At 42.3% G+C, this 16772-nt stretch overlaps 1 protein-coding gene across 2 annotated transcripts in view; it reads left to right on the top strand.

The window, feature by feature from the left end:
* Positions 1–16772, top strand: part of SRGAP1 (SLIT-ROBO Rho GTPase activating protein 1) — a 260025-nt gene that overhangs the window by 196000 nt on the left and 47253 nt on the right. For both annotated transcript variants that reach the window (XM_036252855.1, XM_036252856.1), the window contains exons 9-11: positions 7487–7684; positions 8193–8277; positions 15458–15485. In XM_036252855.1, coding sequence (XP_036108748.1) covers positions 7487–7684; positions 8193–8277; positions 15458–15485 — 311 coding nt within the window. The remainder of the gene's footprint in view (positions 1–7486; positions 7685–8192; positions 8278–15457; positions 15486–16772) is intronic.

Raw genomic sequence — 16772 nt, 5'->3', positions numbered from 1 at the left:
GATTTATTCATAAAGGAATGGAAAAGATAAAGGCCTATGATTTCTCAACTAATTTGCAACAAGTTTTAATGACCTGAGAGCCCCATATAAATTTTCCTAGCATCACTTAAAATTTTCCACCAACAGTTTACAAGGGAGTATTTCGCAGACTGTTCCAAAAAATATATTACGTAACAGGATATTTTCAATGATAAAGAAACAAAATTTTAGGAAAACATGTAAGACTATTTTTACAGCATGGATAATTGATGGAAGTAAGACATATTTTGGTTCTATCATAGAAAAATCACATTTTCCCATAGTACCAATGGCTGCAGCAGAATCTCAAGTCATGTAAATCAGTGATCAAACCTTACGGGCAATTGTCAGATCTTTGAAGACTTGGTATAAGATGCGGAGCTTGATAACCACTGAATCATAATTGCTGTTTCTGATGGTTTCTGTGGCTTTAACTTCAGCTTTACTTAAGTATTTCTTACTTGCCTATAACCGTCTACTGGTGAGGTTAACAGTAAAAGATAACTGCTACTTATTCCTGAAAATAACATCATCTCAGCCAAAATTGAAACCAGGATCAACTGTCTTTCATGGATAGCACATATTTTTAGAAGCAATGTATATAACTGGAATAGGGATGTATAGTTTCAACTCAGCTTTAGCTCACTGAAGGGAGGACCTTGATCCAGAAGAACACCAAGCAGAAGAGAGTTTCTACAAAGAATCTAAATGTGAGGCATGCGGTAGGGCCCCCCCGCAGAGTGGCAGAGTGTGTGCCGAACATTTCTTTGGCATCTGTGGATTTGGAAGGAGGAGGATTTCAACTTCTACCGATCTGTCAATGAACTTTTTTGATAATCTGCTGTGTTCCAGGCACTGTGCTAGTGACTAAAGATATAAAGATGTCCCTGACCTCACTTGTTCCCCTTAGAGATGGAAAACATAGTCCTCTGAGCAGTATGGCAGGTGCTTACAAGAATCATTTCTCATAATTGTTGGTGTCATGCTCCTCAGACCATGCTGAGGATCATGTCTGCCAAGATGGGTCATTAAATCAGAGTTAGGATAGACTGTAGGAAAATGAGCTTTCTGAGACACAGCAGCAGGCAGGATGTTGTTCAGAGAGCCAAGGGCAGTGATGATGATTTCTTCTTTGGGTTAAGTGGTATCATTGCTGAGAATGAATTTTGTTCCAAAGTCGGGAGAGCTTGGTATTTGTAAATGTCCCCTTAAATGCAAATACATAGATTATTGGTGTGAATTACTCTGGAATGGTGGTAGGCTCTTCTTCAAAAGTTTGCGGGGTGGGGAGCAAAAATTGGACTGTTTTTCTTGATCAGGAAGCACCTTACCCAGCATAGACAGGGTCACTAGCATCTGTACCCTGTGTTAGGGTACTAGGAGCAAGGGAAGGCCATGGCAAGATGCTCAGACTCTGCTCTTGTCTCCTGTGGCCTGTGCTAGCAGGAAGTTTTTGCACCCTTGGCTAATTAACTGTAGCATTAATCCAATCTCTGTGTGTATATGTGTTGTAGATGGTCTCTTTCCGCTCATTTTTAACACATCTAGATTGATACGGTTCTGTAATTGACATACACCCAAGGTCAGTGATGGCCAGGAGTAAGTACATAAGGCGAAGGGAAGGCAGTCCTGGGGGTCACCTTCACAAATGGTTGATGAGTGTTAAAGGATGAGTAGGCCTGCACCAGGTACAGGGTGCAAGGCACAATGTTGTAAGACAGTAGTTTCCAACCGGTGTGCCTCCCAACTTTTAAAACACGCAATACCTGACTATTTAGTCAGGGCACTGACCTCTTATCCCGTAGATTGTCAAATAAAAAGAGAACACAGCCTACACAACAATAGCTGTCCAGTGTGAATGAATCAAAATTATACCTTTCTTTTTCTTTTTTTTCTTTTTGGTCAGATTGGTAAAAAATATATATATATATATATCTTTTTTGGTGTACCACGGAATTTCAGTAATTACTTTATGTGTGCCATGAGTTGGAAATCACTGCTATAAGATGATGTGGTATGTGTTCAGTTGTGTTCCCCCCAAAATTCATAGGTTGACACCTTAATCCCTAATATGACCTTATCTGAAGACGGGGTCTCACAAAAGACATCAAGTTTAAGTGAGGTTATTAGGGTGGTCCCTAAGCCAGTAAAACGGTGTCCTTATAAAAAAGGGGAAATTTGGACACAGAAATTCCAAAGACAACATGAAGAGACACAGAAGATGGGCACCCAGAGCAGGTCTCCCCTCAGCCCTCGGAAGTAGCCAGCCCTGCTGATACCTTGATCTCAGACGTCCGGCCTCCAGGACTGTGAGGCAATCAACGTCTGTTGTTTCAGCCACCCGCCCGGTGGTGCTTGGTTATGGCCGCCCCAGAAATCTAATGCAGTGTGTTTGGAGAACGAAACCAGCAAGACAACTTTCTGTTTTCTCCAATGATTGTAATGTCCTGGGGGGAAAAAATGCAAAAGAGCCAGTCTACAGAAGTCACCTCTCCGGCATCGTTTGTTTTGATCGTTATCTCGGAGTTTTGCCACCTGGTCAGGCCTCCAGTGCAGTACGTTCTTGGGGTGTTTGTCATCCCTTTTCACATTTTTTGGCCTCTCCTTCCACTAAACCCAACTGTGTTTTCCTGCGGCTAATGAGGAGTCATTACAAGCGTCGTATTATCTGTTTCTTATTTGCCTCATTATCTTCCCCCTTGTGACTTATTAGCATGGCTTGCGTGTGTGTCAGAAGCTAGTGTTCTTCTTCACCGAGAACATCCCGTGGATAATATGGAATCCCCGCCATCGTGTCTGGTGTTTTCTGTCACGTCTTTCATTTTTCCTGGCAATTTCACATTTAACCGGAACACTCTTGCTTCTGAGGAAGAATTGAGGACAGAAGAAAAACAGTGTTGTTGACAATGGCGAGGTATTATATGGAGCTGCTGGGTGCGCAGCAGGGTGTGCAGTACATGGGCCTGTGACCAAGGGCTCGGGTGCGCGTGATCCTGTGTAGTCTCCCGGCAGGTGCGGCTGCCTCCGAGATCGTAGTTAGTCTGGTGCTGGGACAGGAGTCTGGGACAGGAGTCTGCGTCAGGGTCCACAGCTGGTCCACAGATAGCAGATCGATTACCAGGTTCTCGACTAGGGGTGGCACCTGCCAGGCCACTGGACATGTCCCTGGCAGGAAGGACTGGCCTCAGAACACAACTGAGCACAGCTAACACTGTCATGGGTCCACTTCAGGGTCCACAGCCTGGACTGAGGTCTGCAGGCTCCTCCAGGGGCACAGAGGAGCCTGTCCCCCTCCAGGTCCCTGGGTGGGCAAGACCGGGTCACTGCTGGGAAGGACTGAAGCCAGGTGACTGGGCTGCTTCAAAATCAAAGTTGGACTAGGGTTGGTGGGCCTACCTCTTGGAATACGAATGGGCTTGTCTTTTGTTGGATCCCCAGGCAGGCAGGAGTGCTCATAGATCATTGCCAAGAGGTATTAGAACCAAGTTACAGGACCACTCCATTATCCACCATTGGACCAAACTTGGCGTGCCTGCCTCCAGGGTGCATGGACGTGTCTCACGCCTGGTACCTTGTTAAGCAGAACTGCTTCCAGCCTGCAGCTGAGCCACTTCAAGATTTTCAGTCAGAGCAAGGCTGGCAGGCCTCTTTCTGGAAGCACGTATGGCCACGTCTCCCATCAGGCCCTTTAGTGAGCAGCACTACTCCTGGACTGCGGCTAGGAGGGGCTAGAGCAGAGTTCCAGGCCACTTCAAGATCTGCTGTTGGACCAGAGGCAACAGGTCTGCCTCCAAGAGCATGAGCAACTGTGCCTTCTGGCAAGTCCCTGGGCAGAGTAGGACTGCTCCTAGACACCAGGGCTAAGAAGGACTGGAACTAGCCCTGGCCAGTTTGGCTCCGCGGTTAGAGCGTCGGCCTGCGGTCCAGAGAGACCCGGATTCGGTTCCCGCTAAGGGCATGTACCATGGTTGCGGTTTGTCCCCAGCCCTGGTTGGGGTCGTGCGGGAGGCAGCCACTTGATGTGCCCCTTTCACATCGATGTTTCTCTCTCTCTCTCTCTCTCTCTCCCCCTCCCTCCCTCCCTCCCTCCCTCCTTCTTCCCTCCCTCTCACTCTATCTAAATGGAAAAATGTCCTCAGGTGAGGATAAAAAAAAAAAGGACTGGAACTAGGCCTCGTACATCTAAGACTAAGGCACAGTTAGGTGTGACTCTTACCGGGTGCCTTGGTGGATGGTGATGGTGGCAGGACCAAGGGCCAAACAGAATGGTTGCTGAGTTCACAGGGGTACAGGCTGTTTCTGGGCCTGTAGCCAGAATCACGGTTGGCAAGCTTGCCATCTGGGTACAGGCTGCTTTCTCAAATTAGCCCCTCTCAGTCTTGGACTCCACCAAGCTTTTGCTTGCTCTTACCTGGATCCCAGAGCTCCCACAAATGCACTTTTGTCCATGGATGGCTGCCAAATTATTGTTTCTATAGGACGATAGGAGCAGGGGCCCTCCTATTTTACCATCTAGTTGATGTCACCTCAGGGTAGTGAGGCTTTTCATTTAGCCAATAGATATATAATCATAACTTCTTTAAAGTAACTACTTACAATATTGTCTTGTTTAAATGATCTTTATATGTCTACTTCCTATAATAATGGACCGAGTCACTCAGCTGATTTCTTCACATTTCACTGTCCAGGACAAGCTGCATGGCCAAGCCTGAAGCCCATGACACAGGGAACCACATGTTCATAAAAAGAAGAGCATCAAATATTTTTATCAGAAATAAAATTCAGTGATTATTAACTATTAGTACCCCTAATGGTTTGAAAAAATAAACAAATATTCTTTCTGGAGGTTGATAAGCTTATCCTAGACTTCAAATAACTCTACAAAGAATGTCCAACGAAAATAACTAGGCACATGAGGAGACAAGAAAACATAATAACCAGAAGAAATATCAAACAATAGATACATAACTATAGAAACCCAAATATTGGGAGTTTTAAAAACAAACTATGAAAGAGCTGCTTACTATGTTCAAGTAGATGAAAACTAAGCTTAAATTTCAGCAGGGAACTATAACCTATAAACAGTGAAATAACACATTTGAAAATGAAACACGTAGAAATTCTAAAACTGAGAAATACAGTAACCCAAATTAATATCAGAGGATGGTTTAACATCAGATTAGACACAGCTGAGGAGTGAATTAGCAAAGTGGAAGACAAATCAGAAGAAAATAATCAAATTGCAGCATGAAAAAACAAAAACTAGAAGAGAAGGGTAAGCAATAGAGAGAATAACAATGTTTAGCATACTAATTAAACACTCAGAATGAAAACTGATAAGAAAAAAAGGAAAACAAAGACAGTATTTGCAAAGATAAGGGATGAAAATGTATCAGAGATTATGAAAAACATCACACAATTCAAGAAGCCCCCAAAATTCCAGGTATAGAAACATCATGATGAAACTATAGAAAACTTGAAAAGCAGCTGGAGAAAGAAAAGCAAAATTTATTCAAAATCGTGATAGACTGACAGCAAACTTCTCATTCATCAGAAATAAGAAAGTACAGTGATATATTCAATGTATTGAAAGTAAATAACTGCCAACTAGGAAAAATATCTCTCATAAATTAAGGTGAAATAAAAGATATTTTCATATCAACAAAAACAGAGTTCACCATCAGAAGACTCATGCTGGAATGAATTTCTTAGGGGAGGGTGCTCTTAAAAATACAAGGGGTAATGATCAAAGAATATAAAATATATGTATAAAACCAAATGAGTCCTGACTATATATAACAACTAATGTCTTATATTTAAATATATGTAAATATTTACATATATTACAAAAATAGTATATAATTCAAGAGAAGTCACTGGAGATAAGTCCTAAATTCTGTACGTTGAGAAAAAAAAAGGATAAAGCTACAATTTACTTTGGACTTTGATAAGTAAAAATAGAGGACAACCTAATTGTGGTAGATAAGTGTGGAAGGTGAGTTAAAAGCTCCAAGAAGATAACATAGAATAGTATCTTAATGGTCATGAGAGAGGAAAAATATTTCTTGAGAACACAAAAAGCACTAATTCTAAAGGAGAGGCTTGGTAAATTGCTTACATTAAAATAAAAGACTGTTTATCTGGGCACTGTAGAAAGAGTGAAAAGCCAGGGCACAGAGTAATAAAAGATATTTGCAATACATATAACTAATAAAAGACTCATAACCCATAGAAAATTGAGCAAGATTTGAACAAAGTGTTTCTGAGAGAGAACCAAATTACCTTAAACATATAATATGCTCAATGTTAGTCACTGAGAAATGCACATTAAAACCACAGTGAGATACCACTATACAACCAACACAATGATTTAAATTTTAGGTGCTGACAATACCAACTCTTGAAGATGCAGAGAAACAGGAGTTCTCCCACCTTGCTGATGGCAATACAACTTAGAACAATAAATTTGGAAGACAGTCTGGCATACCCTATCAGCAATTCTACTCATGTATGTGTAGTCCAACAAAAATATGTTCATGGCAGTGTTGTTCATAATGACCCAAAACTAGAAGTAAGTCATCTGTCAACAGTAGAAGGGATGAATTATGATGTATTCTTATAGTGAGTATTCACAGCAATGAAATACTATACTCACAAGAAATGAATAAATTTTACTGCATAAAATTGAGCAAAAGAAGCAGGATAAAAATCATACATGCTGTAGGATTCCATTTACACGAAGTACAAAAAGAGAAAAACTGATATATGATATTAGAAATCAGGACAGTGGCTACCCTTAGGGAGGAGAAAAGGGTAGTGGTGGTTGGGAGAAGCACAGAAATATTCGTAATGTACTCTATTTCTTGATCTGAGTGGTGTTTATATGTGTTCATTTTGTGATATTCATCAAGCCATACCCTTACAGTCTGTGCATTTTTCTGTATGTGTTTTACTTCAACTAAAACAATTATTATTTTTTAAAGGTAATTGAGAGAGCACCCAGTGATGCATGAGATTTATAAGGACTCACATATAAAGTGATGTCCTCCTTAGGATAATTCTGAAGAAAGTCTTTCCTTTCTTTTTTTATCTCATTTTCATTTTTATCGATTTTTTAGAGAGAGAAAGATAGAAACATTGATGTGAGACATACATTGATTGGCTGCCTCCTGCATGCCCCCCACTGGGGACTGAGCCCACAACCCGGCCATGTGCCCCATGAGGAATCGAAACAAGACTGCTCAGTCCACAGGATGAGGCTCAATCCACTGAGCCACACCGACTGGGCACCTTTCCTTCTATTGGTGATATGGAGTATTGTTTACCTGACTCTCTCCCCTAATAGACTCTGAACTTTTAGGGACAGGGCCTGCGTCCTCATCTCTGCCTGACAAAATAGATTCTCACTGCACGTCTGTGGGATTTACGAAATTGTGTACTAATGTGAGAAATATGCTCCTGTTCCCAGGTCAAGAAAACGACTGAAGCCACCTTGCAGACAATACAAGACATGGTCACCATCGAAGACTATGATGTTTCTGAATGCTTCCAGCACAGCCGCTCCACGGAGTCTGTGAAGTCGACTGTCTCTGAGACCTACCTGAGTAAGCCCAGCATCGCCAAGAGAAGAGCAAACCAGCAGGAGACTGAGCAGTTCTACTTCATGGTGCGTCCACTGCCTCCCCAGCCACCCTGGGAGCTCAGAGCTGGGGTGCCAAAGGCTGCTCTTAGCGTTCCGTCAGAATCACCTAGTTTCTTTAGTAAAATAAGATCTCCTGTCCTCAGAGTTTCTGATTCAGTCGGTCTGGGATACGGTTTAGGAGTTAGTGCTTTTTAAAAGCTCCTTAGGTAATTCGGATTTGCAGGCGCATTTAAAGAGGACTGTGCTAAAATGGAACTTTCAAACCCTGATGGACACACATGTTACCAAGAGAGCTTGTGAAAATGCAGGTTCTGATTTCGGTAGGTCTGGGGAGGGAGGGACCTGGGAGTCGGCACCTAGATTAGGCTCCCAAGTGATGGCTGCTGCTGCTGCTGGTCTGTAGTAGACACACTTTGAATAGCAAGGTTCTAGGGTCTAGAAATAAAAGTGGCTGGATTTTAGATATTCTATGGGAAGTCCTTTGACATTGAATTTTTTTTTTTAAGTTAAAAATGACTCTTTCCTTTTGCAGAAACTCAGAGAATATTTGGAAGGTAGTAATCTCATCACAAAACTTCAAGCCAAGCATGACTTGTTGCAGAGGACCCTTGGAGAAGGTCAGTTATTTGAAAGAGAGGGGAAGAGGACATGGATTATGTATTGTAGCGTGTATATATTCCATGAAGTGTGTGGATTGTGGATTTGTGCTTTAAGGAGCCGAGAACACCGTTTGTTTCGATTTGGCTTTATCTGTTTCTGGAATAACCAAGTTCTCCCTGGAACACGTTTCTTCACGAGTCTGGTGCTAACCTGGAGGAAGAACAGTGAAATCCAAGGAGGACTCGGAGCCAACCCAGAGCTCCTGAGGGGGATCTCCAGAGCGGGTGCTTCTGACCCTGGGGGACTCGGCAGGCCCTGCACTCGCCCCCGCTTGCTGACCCCAGTGGCTTCTTCCTTCCCTTCTTGGGTATCCCACACCCCTAGCCCCATCCCATTTGTTTGAATGGGCCAGTACTTTTGTCTCCTCCTATGCCTTCTCGGACTCTACAAACCAGGGAAACCAGTTGGGGTGACTTTGTTTCTTTCTCTTCCTAGGCATTGGTTTTAGTTAAGAAATAATCTAATTAGCCCTGGCCGGTTTGGCTCAGCGGTTGGAGCGTCGGCCTGCGGGACAGAGAGACCGGGTTTGATTCCCGCTAAGGGCACGTACCTCGGTTGCAGTTTGTCCCCGGCCCTGGTTGGTTGTGCGGGTGGCAGCCACTCGATGTGTCCCTTCACATTGATGTTTCTCTCTCTCTCTCTCTCTCTTCCTCTCTCTCCCGCTCTATCTGAACAAAAAATGGAAAAATGTCCTCGGGTGAGGATAAAAAAAAAAAAAGAAAAAGAAATAATCTAATTAAATACACTGTTATATCTGATAGTAACAGAAACAACCACAGTAGTTACCACTTATATGAGGCATTCTCTGAGCCAGGCATGGTTCTAAGCGGTATATGTAACTGGATGCTATAAATTTCCCATTTTTACACAGAGAAAACTGAAGGGGACAAAAAGGATGGTGGGCAAAGGGGAGTGTGTAAATGTTGTTGTTTCTCTTTTCATCTTTAGGAAATTTGAAAGGAAAAAATAGCCCTGGCTGGTTTTGCTCAGTAGTTAGAGCATCCATCGCCCACGGACCGGAGAGTCCCGGGTTCGGTTCCTGCTAAGGGCACGTACCGTGGTTGCAGTGTGTCCCCGGCCCTGGTTGGGGTCGTGTGGGTGGCAGCCACTCGATGTGTCTCTCACGTCGATGTTTCTCTCTCTCTCTCTGCCCACCTCTCTCCCTCCCACTCTATCTGAAGATAAATGCAAAAATGTCCTCGGGTGAGGAGAAAATAAATAAATAAATACAGTCGTCCCTCGCCACTTCACGCTTTGACTTTCATGGCTTCACTCTTTCGTAGTTTTTTCAAATATGTTGATCGAGACAGTGAAAATAATACAGCGCACGCTTGGTTGTCTGAGTCAATTGTACACCCCTGAATTACAATTAAAATTAAAATTACAGTACGTATGGACCGTAGGCCTGTGTATCCGAGCAGCCCAGGAATCCTTCAGTGCCAGGTGCAACCGCTGGAGTCTGGAACCGATTAACCGCGATAAACGAGGGACGACTGTATAAGCAAAGTCCCTGTCTTAGGTGCCTCATAGTCTATAACTTTAATTATCTTTTATTCACACTAGATCCTGCTAGAAGTTATAAAAAGTAAAAGAGAATGTTCATGGGAATTGAGAGGAATGAGTTGTGTAACTCAGACCAAAAGCAGAGGGCTTCCGTTTGACCTAAACACTAGTCTCCTACCACTCTAGAACCTTCTTACCCCTAAAGAAGTTGCTCTAACACCTTATTTTCTTGTTTTCTCCAAAGGACCTATTACCTTCAGGGAATGGACACGTGGAGAAAGGCCATCATGACCTAAGTCTGCCTGTGTCACAGTTAGGATGCCCAACTCAGACAGAAGGCCAATTTCAGTTAGAAAGAAATGAACATTTATACTATTTTAAAGTGTCTTAAAAAGTAAAATAACCACACACAAGGTATACACTTTCATTAGATTCTGAATCAAAAAGCAAAAGTTATAAAAGGCATTTTAAAGACAATTAGGGAAATGTAAAGATAGACTCTTAAATGCTATTGAACTACTGTGGTTGTGAAGGAGGAGAATCTCACTCTTAAGAAATGTTTGCTCACTGTCATAATGTTTGCAGCTTACTGTTCAAATGGTTCAGGGACAGGGGAGGGCAGGGGAGGGAAGGGGAAGGGAGGGCAGGGGAGGGGAGGGCAGGGCAGGGGGAAATAAGGCCAGTGTGACAAATGTTAACAATTGGGAAATCTAAGGGATGGTACACGAATGTTCCTGGTACTAGGCTTTCAGCTCTTCTGTAACAGAGGTTTCAACTTAAAAAAAGAAACCTTTTTATCATTTGAATTGTTCTACCTCAGCAATTGTGTTCTACCCATTCATAGTACCAGGTCTTTTTTTTTTCCCTCCACTTTCTTACAAATGCCTGAGATTTCACTGGTGCCCCCAAGGTCAGGTGCCAGCCCCAGAGCATAGACCGCCGTAAGTGTAGGTGAATGCTACTCGGCACCGAGTCCTTCCCTGCAGGACTGGATACCCGTCAGCGTTAGCGACTGTGAATTAGAAGGAGTTTAGCAGTTGGGTGAATTCGCTCTTGGCACTGCAAGCAGACATGTCTGTTAGTACACTTGGGATCTCATTCTGAAACTTTCGTGGAACTTGTTCTACATGGATTCCCTTATGTTTCTAGGAGAGAAAGCCCCAGTGGTTAATATTATTTTACCTGCCATTATTAGATAGGGCTATATTTTAGCCAATTTGCTGAATCCGTGCTCCAGACTCTATATTTAACTGCTGTACTATGAAAAGCTATATTGTACTGTGTGAGCGCTAAGCCTGAATTTCTTTATCTTGGACTTTCTTTCAGTAATTTTCAGAGTCCTAGTGACACACACTGTGTCCAGGTGTCTCAGGACTTCTCAGATGAATTTATTCCGCACGTGAAACCGTATGGTTCTCATCCAGTGGCAGCAGGCGCGCCAGCCTCTGCCCACTGGTGGCATCTTCTTTGCAACCAGGGCCTGCCCCACGTGGACTCTTGGTGGCACACCAGTTGTTGGCCACTGCCTGGGGCTGACACCGGCAGCTTTGCCCAGAGAAAAACTGAGCGTAAAGAACACGCTCCACATTGGAGCTCGGCCATTGTGAGCCTGCTGGCTTCCCATGCGGGCCCTGTTCCGTTAATAGTTAATAGGCTTGCACCGAAGGAGGCTAGGGGAGCTCATGGCGCCTGTCCCGTGGTGAGATAATTCAATGGCGAGCCCTAACGAAGGAATCCAAGTCTGGGTTTGGCTAAATACAGTTAGTAACACAGGATTAAATGGTGTGTTTAGGGACAGCCCTGACTTCCTATATAGAAATCACATCTCTAAATTATACCAGACTCACTACTCCAGAAACTGCCTTCACAGTAAAATAAACGGAGCCTAACCCAGGGATTTAGCAGTGGATCATACACAGCTGAAACTGTAACTACAGACATGTGTTTGGCCTGTCTTTCGGCTCGCTTTTGGCTGGCTACCAGGGGCCGAGCACGTCCTTTGATTTACAACACTTCTGAGCAACCAAACTGGGCTCTTAAAGTGGCACTGTCGGAATTCAGGATCCCGAGTCTTTGAAAACTATTGAGATAGAAAGAAACATCATGAGTGGTTAAGCCCAAAGTCATCATCATCATCATCTTTATCCTTCAGCGACAGTTATATCCTTTCGTGATATCACTTGTTTTTAAATTGGAGACGTTCAATTGAGCCCAGTAAATGGACACTGAAACCTTTTTCTCTTTTAGTAATGAACCTTAGTGTTCCCGTTGGCTTCTCTGTGTGAAACACTTGGGATTAAGGGGATGTAAATATCAGCGCCATTTTTGTGAAACACAGAAAGTCTGGCACTGGAAACCGAGTCCCATGTTATATGATTTCAAGTGCCAGGCGTGGGGTTTCTGACCAAGGAATTAAATAGTTTATCCTCACTCAGTTCACTTTTTTCCAGAAGTACAAATATACTTTCAAGAGAGAAGATTGTTGTAAATAATTGTTTTTTTAGAAAAGTCTTGCAGTAATTGATCTCAAGGAAGGGAAAGGACTAGGAAGTAGTGCCAGATTCATCTAGGAAGGAGTCCGGATTCATCATTCATTAGGGACTTCGTTCAGCTTGAGTTGTGCACAGTTTAAATATTTTATTTAGTTAGGGTTTTTTTAAATCTCAAATCGGCCCTGGCCGGTTTGGCTCAGCGGTTGGAGCGTCGGCCTGCGGTCCGGAGAGACCCGGGTTCGGTTCCCGCTAAGGGCACGTACTTCGGTTGCGGTTTGTCCCCGGCCCTGGTTGGTCGTGCGGGTGGCAGCCACTCGATGTGTCCCTTCACGTCGATGTTTCTCTCTCTCTCTCCCTCCCACTCTATCTGTACAAAAAAAATGGAGAAATATCCTCGGGTGAGGATTAAAAAAAAAAAAAAAAAAAATCTCAAATCGCCACCAAACTGTATTTTGGTTTTCCTTTTTATTCTGTGGGGAAAAAATACATTTGGGCATGAAAAATAATTTGCTTCCTGATTCTCGAGTAAAATTGCAAGAGTGCTCGAATTAGGTGTTTGTATTAAGAACAAGATAATCCTGAGTCATTTTTTCCTTGTCAAATGGCGTGTGTTGGGGATGGGGGGGGGGGGGACGAGATGTCTGTTGTTTTTAATAATTAAGTACCCTTCCAAAGAAAAATGATTGAAATCTAATCTTCAGACCACTGGAAGCTTTCTCATTTCTCTGGGAAGCAGATCCTTCTAAGCTTGTGTGTTATTGATCTATTAATGATGATACTGATTAAAAAATAAAACCTCATTCATCAGCTGAGACACACGTGGTCCTGTTAGCTGAGGAAAGCGGATGTGGTGGTAGCGGTTATACTATGGGTGATGGTTCTCACAAAGCGTGCTCTTGGTTCATTCATCAAGATGCATCTTTTATAGGTTTTTAATTTTTTATCTCATACTATTAACCATGGATGGATGGAGCAAAATGATTTTAAGCCATTTTATACACAATCTTTTTCTAACTCTGGAGAACATTTGGTTGGCACATTTTAACAAAAATAGCAAATTTTAAAGTTATAAAGCATTTTATTTTTAAGGGGTTATTAGCATCTTTACCACTGAATTACTTGAAAGTGATTAACTTGTGTTATTTAATTTAGTTTTATAAGTATTTAATTTGTGTTGTCATTTGTTAAGTTTATTAAACCTTCGGTATTTTAAATTTGGCTTTAGCCATACGGAACAGACAGAGGTGTAAGGCATGATCCCTACCTTTCTTCTACCTTTCTTACATGTTTACAATATGTTACCTGGGAGCTCAGGTCTAGAATTGAAACAAACCTGGACCCTAGTGCCAGACCCACCACACACTAACAGATGACCATAGTAGGCACGTCTCTTGCCTTCTCTGTGTCCATTCTCTTATGTAAAATAAGAATAACGCTAGTACCTACTTAGTAACATTGCTCTGAAAATTGAGTTAATATATAGAAAGTGCTTAGAACAGCATCTAACTAAAGGGTAGATATCATTGCTGTTCTCATTGTTGTTACTAATATAGTTTGCCATACTTTTATGTTACAGTAAAGTGTGCAACATGACAGAATACAGAACAACACAAGGCAGATCGTTCCTCAACCCTTTACTCATTCCAGTGACTCACCCGGTGATCTCAGCTGGGTCCCATGGCCCCATCACGACATAAATGCTAGTGGCTCTCGAATCTGAATCGCCAGCCCTGCCTTCTGGCTGCACATTAACTCTCTGTAGCCAGCTTCCTGCTGCAGGGTAGCCCGTAGGTGCCACGTGCCACCCTCTGCTTGCTGCCTGCCGTCTCCACTCTCTGGTAGACCTTCCCTCCCACTTAGGAAGAGCCCTAAATTATTCTAGGGCTCTGTGTCCACCTTCTCTTTTTTCTCCTCTCCCAAAGTAGCGGAAGGACAGCAAAAAGAAGGGACTTACAGTTAAATGATAGGTATAACTGGGTGGCGGGGGTGGGGGAGTCTCATTTTTCTCCTTTCCCTTTACCCCACTCCAAGTCATGGCTAAGACCCGATTCTGCCAATACCTACAGTGGCCTGGGTCTGTGTTGAGAAAGGTATTTTCTGATATTAAATGTTGCCTCCAGTGTAGTAAATAGATAGTAATGAAAAACTTTGTTGCTTGTTATTGAAAGGGAGATAATTGAGTAAAAGACTGGTTTGCAGCCTGGGAGTGTTCATTCAGCATTCCCAATAAGCCAGCTTTCTCTGCTATTGTTTCATTGGCCCTGCCCTACGAGTCTGAATCACTGCATTATGATATGATGGGTTGGGCTCACCTGTTTGTGCTACGACACGACCATTCTCTGCCAGCTATATCTTCAAGCTGTTTGAGGACCATATCATCGTTTTGCAAACAAAGCAGCTGAATGGTTCACTTTCCCACACCCCTTCCCACGCTCCACCTTAAATGTAAGGAAGAGCAGATAGCAACCACAGACACATTCAAACTCGAAATTAGCACAGCTTGTAGGAACACCACAAAAATATATTTAAAACAAGAAGTCTGAATGTATAAGAAGAATCCCATGTTTTAAAAAAACACAGAACTTTTAGCTTACAAGTTGGTGGAGTGTAGCCTACGTTAACATCCTTATACTTTAATATCTGCAAATGTCATTTGTGATTATAAAATGCAACGTCTCTCCCCCGATTTTCATATTATAGAAAGAACACCAATTTAATCTAAAGGAGATTGAGTTCTCCCAATCCTGTTTGACCCCCTTTTTCTCCCCCATGAGGTGTCAATCAAGACAGAGGGAATAACTAACATTCTGGGATATATTTTATTTGTATTTCATCCTTGAACTTACAGTTAAGTTCAAGCAGTTACGTCTTGTATAAATAAATAAATCTCCCTGCCTCAAATCGCCAAGTTAAACATGTTTCTCCAGTGTATAGAATTTATTAAATTTTATGTCTAGATTTTATGAAATATTTACTTTGAATTATTTGCCTGTCACTATATGCTACCCTCATGCTTTGCACCACAAAGGATAGAAGTTATAAACTCAGAATCTTAAAATAATGGACAGATGATACAACACATTACCAAATGTATTCCACTGATTCCATTCACTGTACTTATTTTAATTTCTTTTTCCTGCAGGTCATAGAGCTGAGTACATGACTACGAGGTAGGAAGACATTTTATCATAACTCATTATGTCTCACTCGCTTTTCTCTTTAACAAGAAGCGACCGTTTAAATGCAAGAATGAACATACTGTGTTGATGCACATGGAAGATAGTTTTGGCTTGAAAAAACACAGCAATGTGAAATGTTTGAGGTTCTCACAAAACAAGATTTGCTCTGGCAGATCTGAGGTTTCCCCAAGGAATTGTAAATCTCTTTAATGAGCAGACTCAGAAAAAAAAGACCTAGATTGAATGGGTTTGGTTTATCTAATCCAAAACACTTTTAAGTTTCTAGAACAAGTCCAACAAGACTTTTGATAATTGAATTAACAAGCAACAGTATGTGCATATCTGCTATGTTAGCAAACAGAAAGTATGAGTAGGTACATTCTGCTCCCACATTCCCTTACGTCATAAAAAATGAGAGCTACGCTGAACGCTCTTAGAATTTTAGCTCTCGAACCCTTTTGAGTTCACTTTAAAGATGTAACTTTTAATGCTTATAACCTAGTCCATTTCCTTTCTTTTTTTAATTCGTGGAAGAATTTTGAAACTAGTGCTGGGAAAGAAAAGCCTTTTTGGAAGCTGATTCTGATTTGGGTGGGGGCAAGTTGATGGCAACTCTCATTGTTCTGTGTCCACATTTATGCAATGGCCAGAAATTATTCTAATTGACACAGCAAGACTTGACACTTCTGAAGTTGAGTTCTTTTTGAGGTAAGAGACATGAGGGCCCTGGGGCGCCTGTGCGGTGACTGGCCAGCCCATTTGCAAGGAGCTCTGATGTTCCTGCTGGCAGTGTGCTCCGAGGGAAGCCCCTCTTACTTTTTGGAGAATGAACTAGGAAGATACAGCTACTGACTTGTCAAAACTTTACAAAAAACACTGAGGTTTTGCTTCCTTCTATCAGTGACAAAGAAGACTATTACCTCTACATAGTAATATGCAGCTTATGGAGCTGTTTTTACAGGTAGTATCTCTTGGCACTATCAACTATTTTACCTGTTGTTCCTAAATTACAATCAATGTAAGGCACTTCAGATTTTTTTTTTCCCAAAGAGGAAGGAATGCAAATATATTCATTTTCTTTTCTTTTTTAAAAAATATGTTTTTATTGATTGCTTTAGAGAGAAAGGAAGGGAACGAGAGATAGAAACATCAATGTGAGAGAGAAACATCAATCGACCGCCTCCTGCTCACCCCCTATGGGGGTCGAACCCAAGACCCGGGCATGTGCCTTGACCAGGAATCAAACCAGGACCTCTCAGTCCATGGGACGATGCTCAG

The sequence above is a fragment of the Molossus molossus genome, unplaced genomic scaffold, assembly GCF_014108415.1.
Source record: "Molossus molossus isolate mMolMol1 unplaced genomic scaffold, mMolMol1.p scaffold_m16_p_10, whole genome shotgun sequence".
NCBI lineage: Eukaryota > Metazoa > Chordata > Mammalia > Chiroptera > Molossidae > Molossus > Molossus molossus.
The sequence above is the reverse complement of the archived record's forward strand: the minus strand, read 5'-3'. Positions and strand labels throughout refer to the sequence as shown.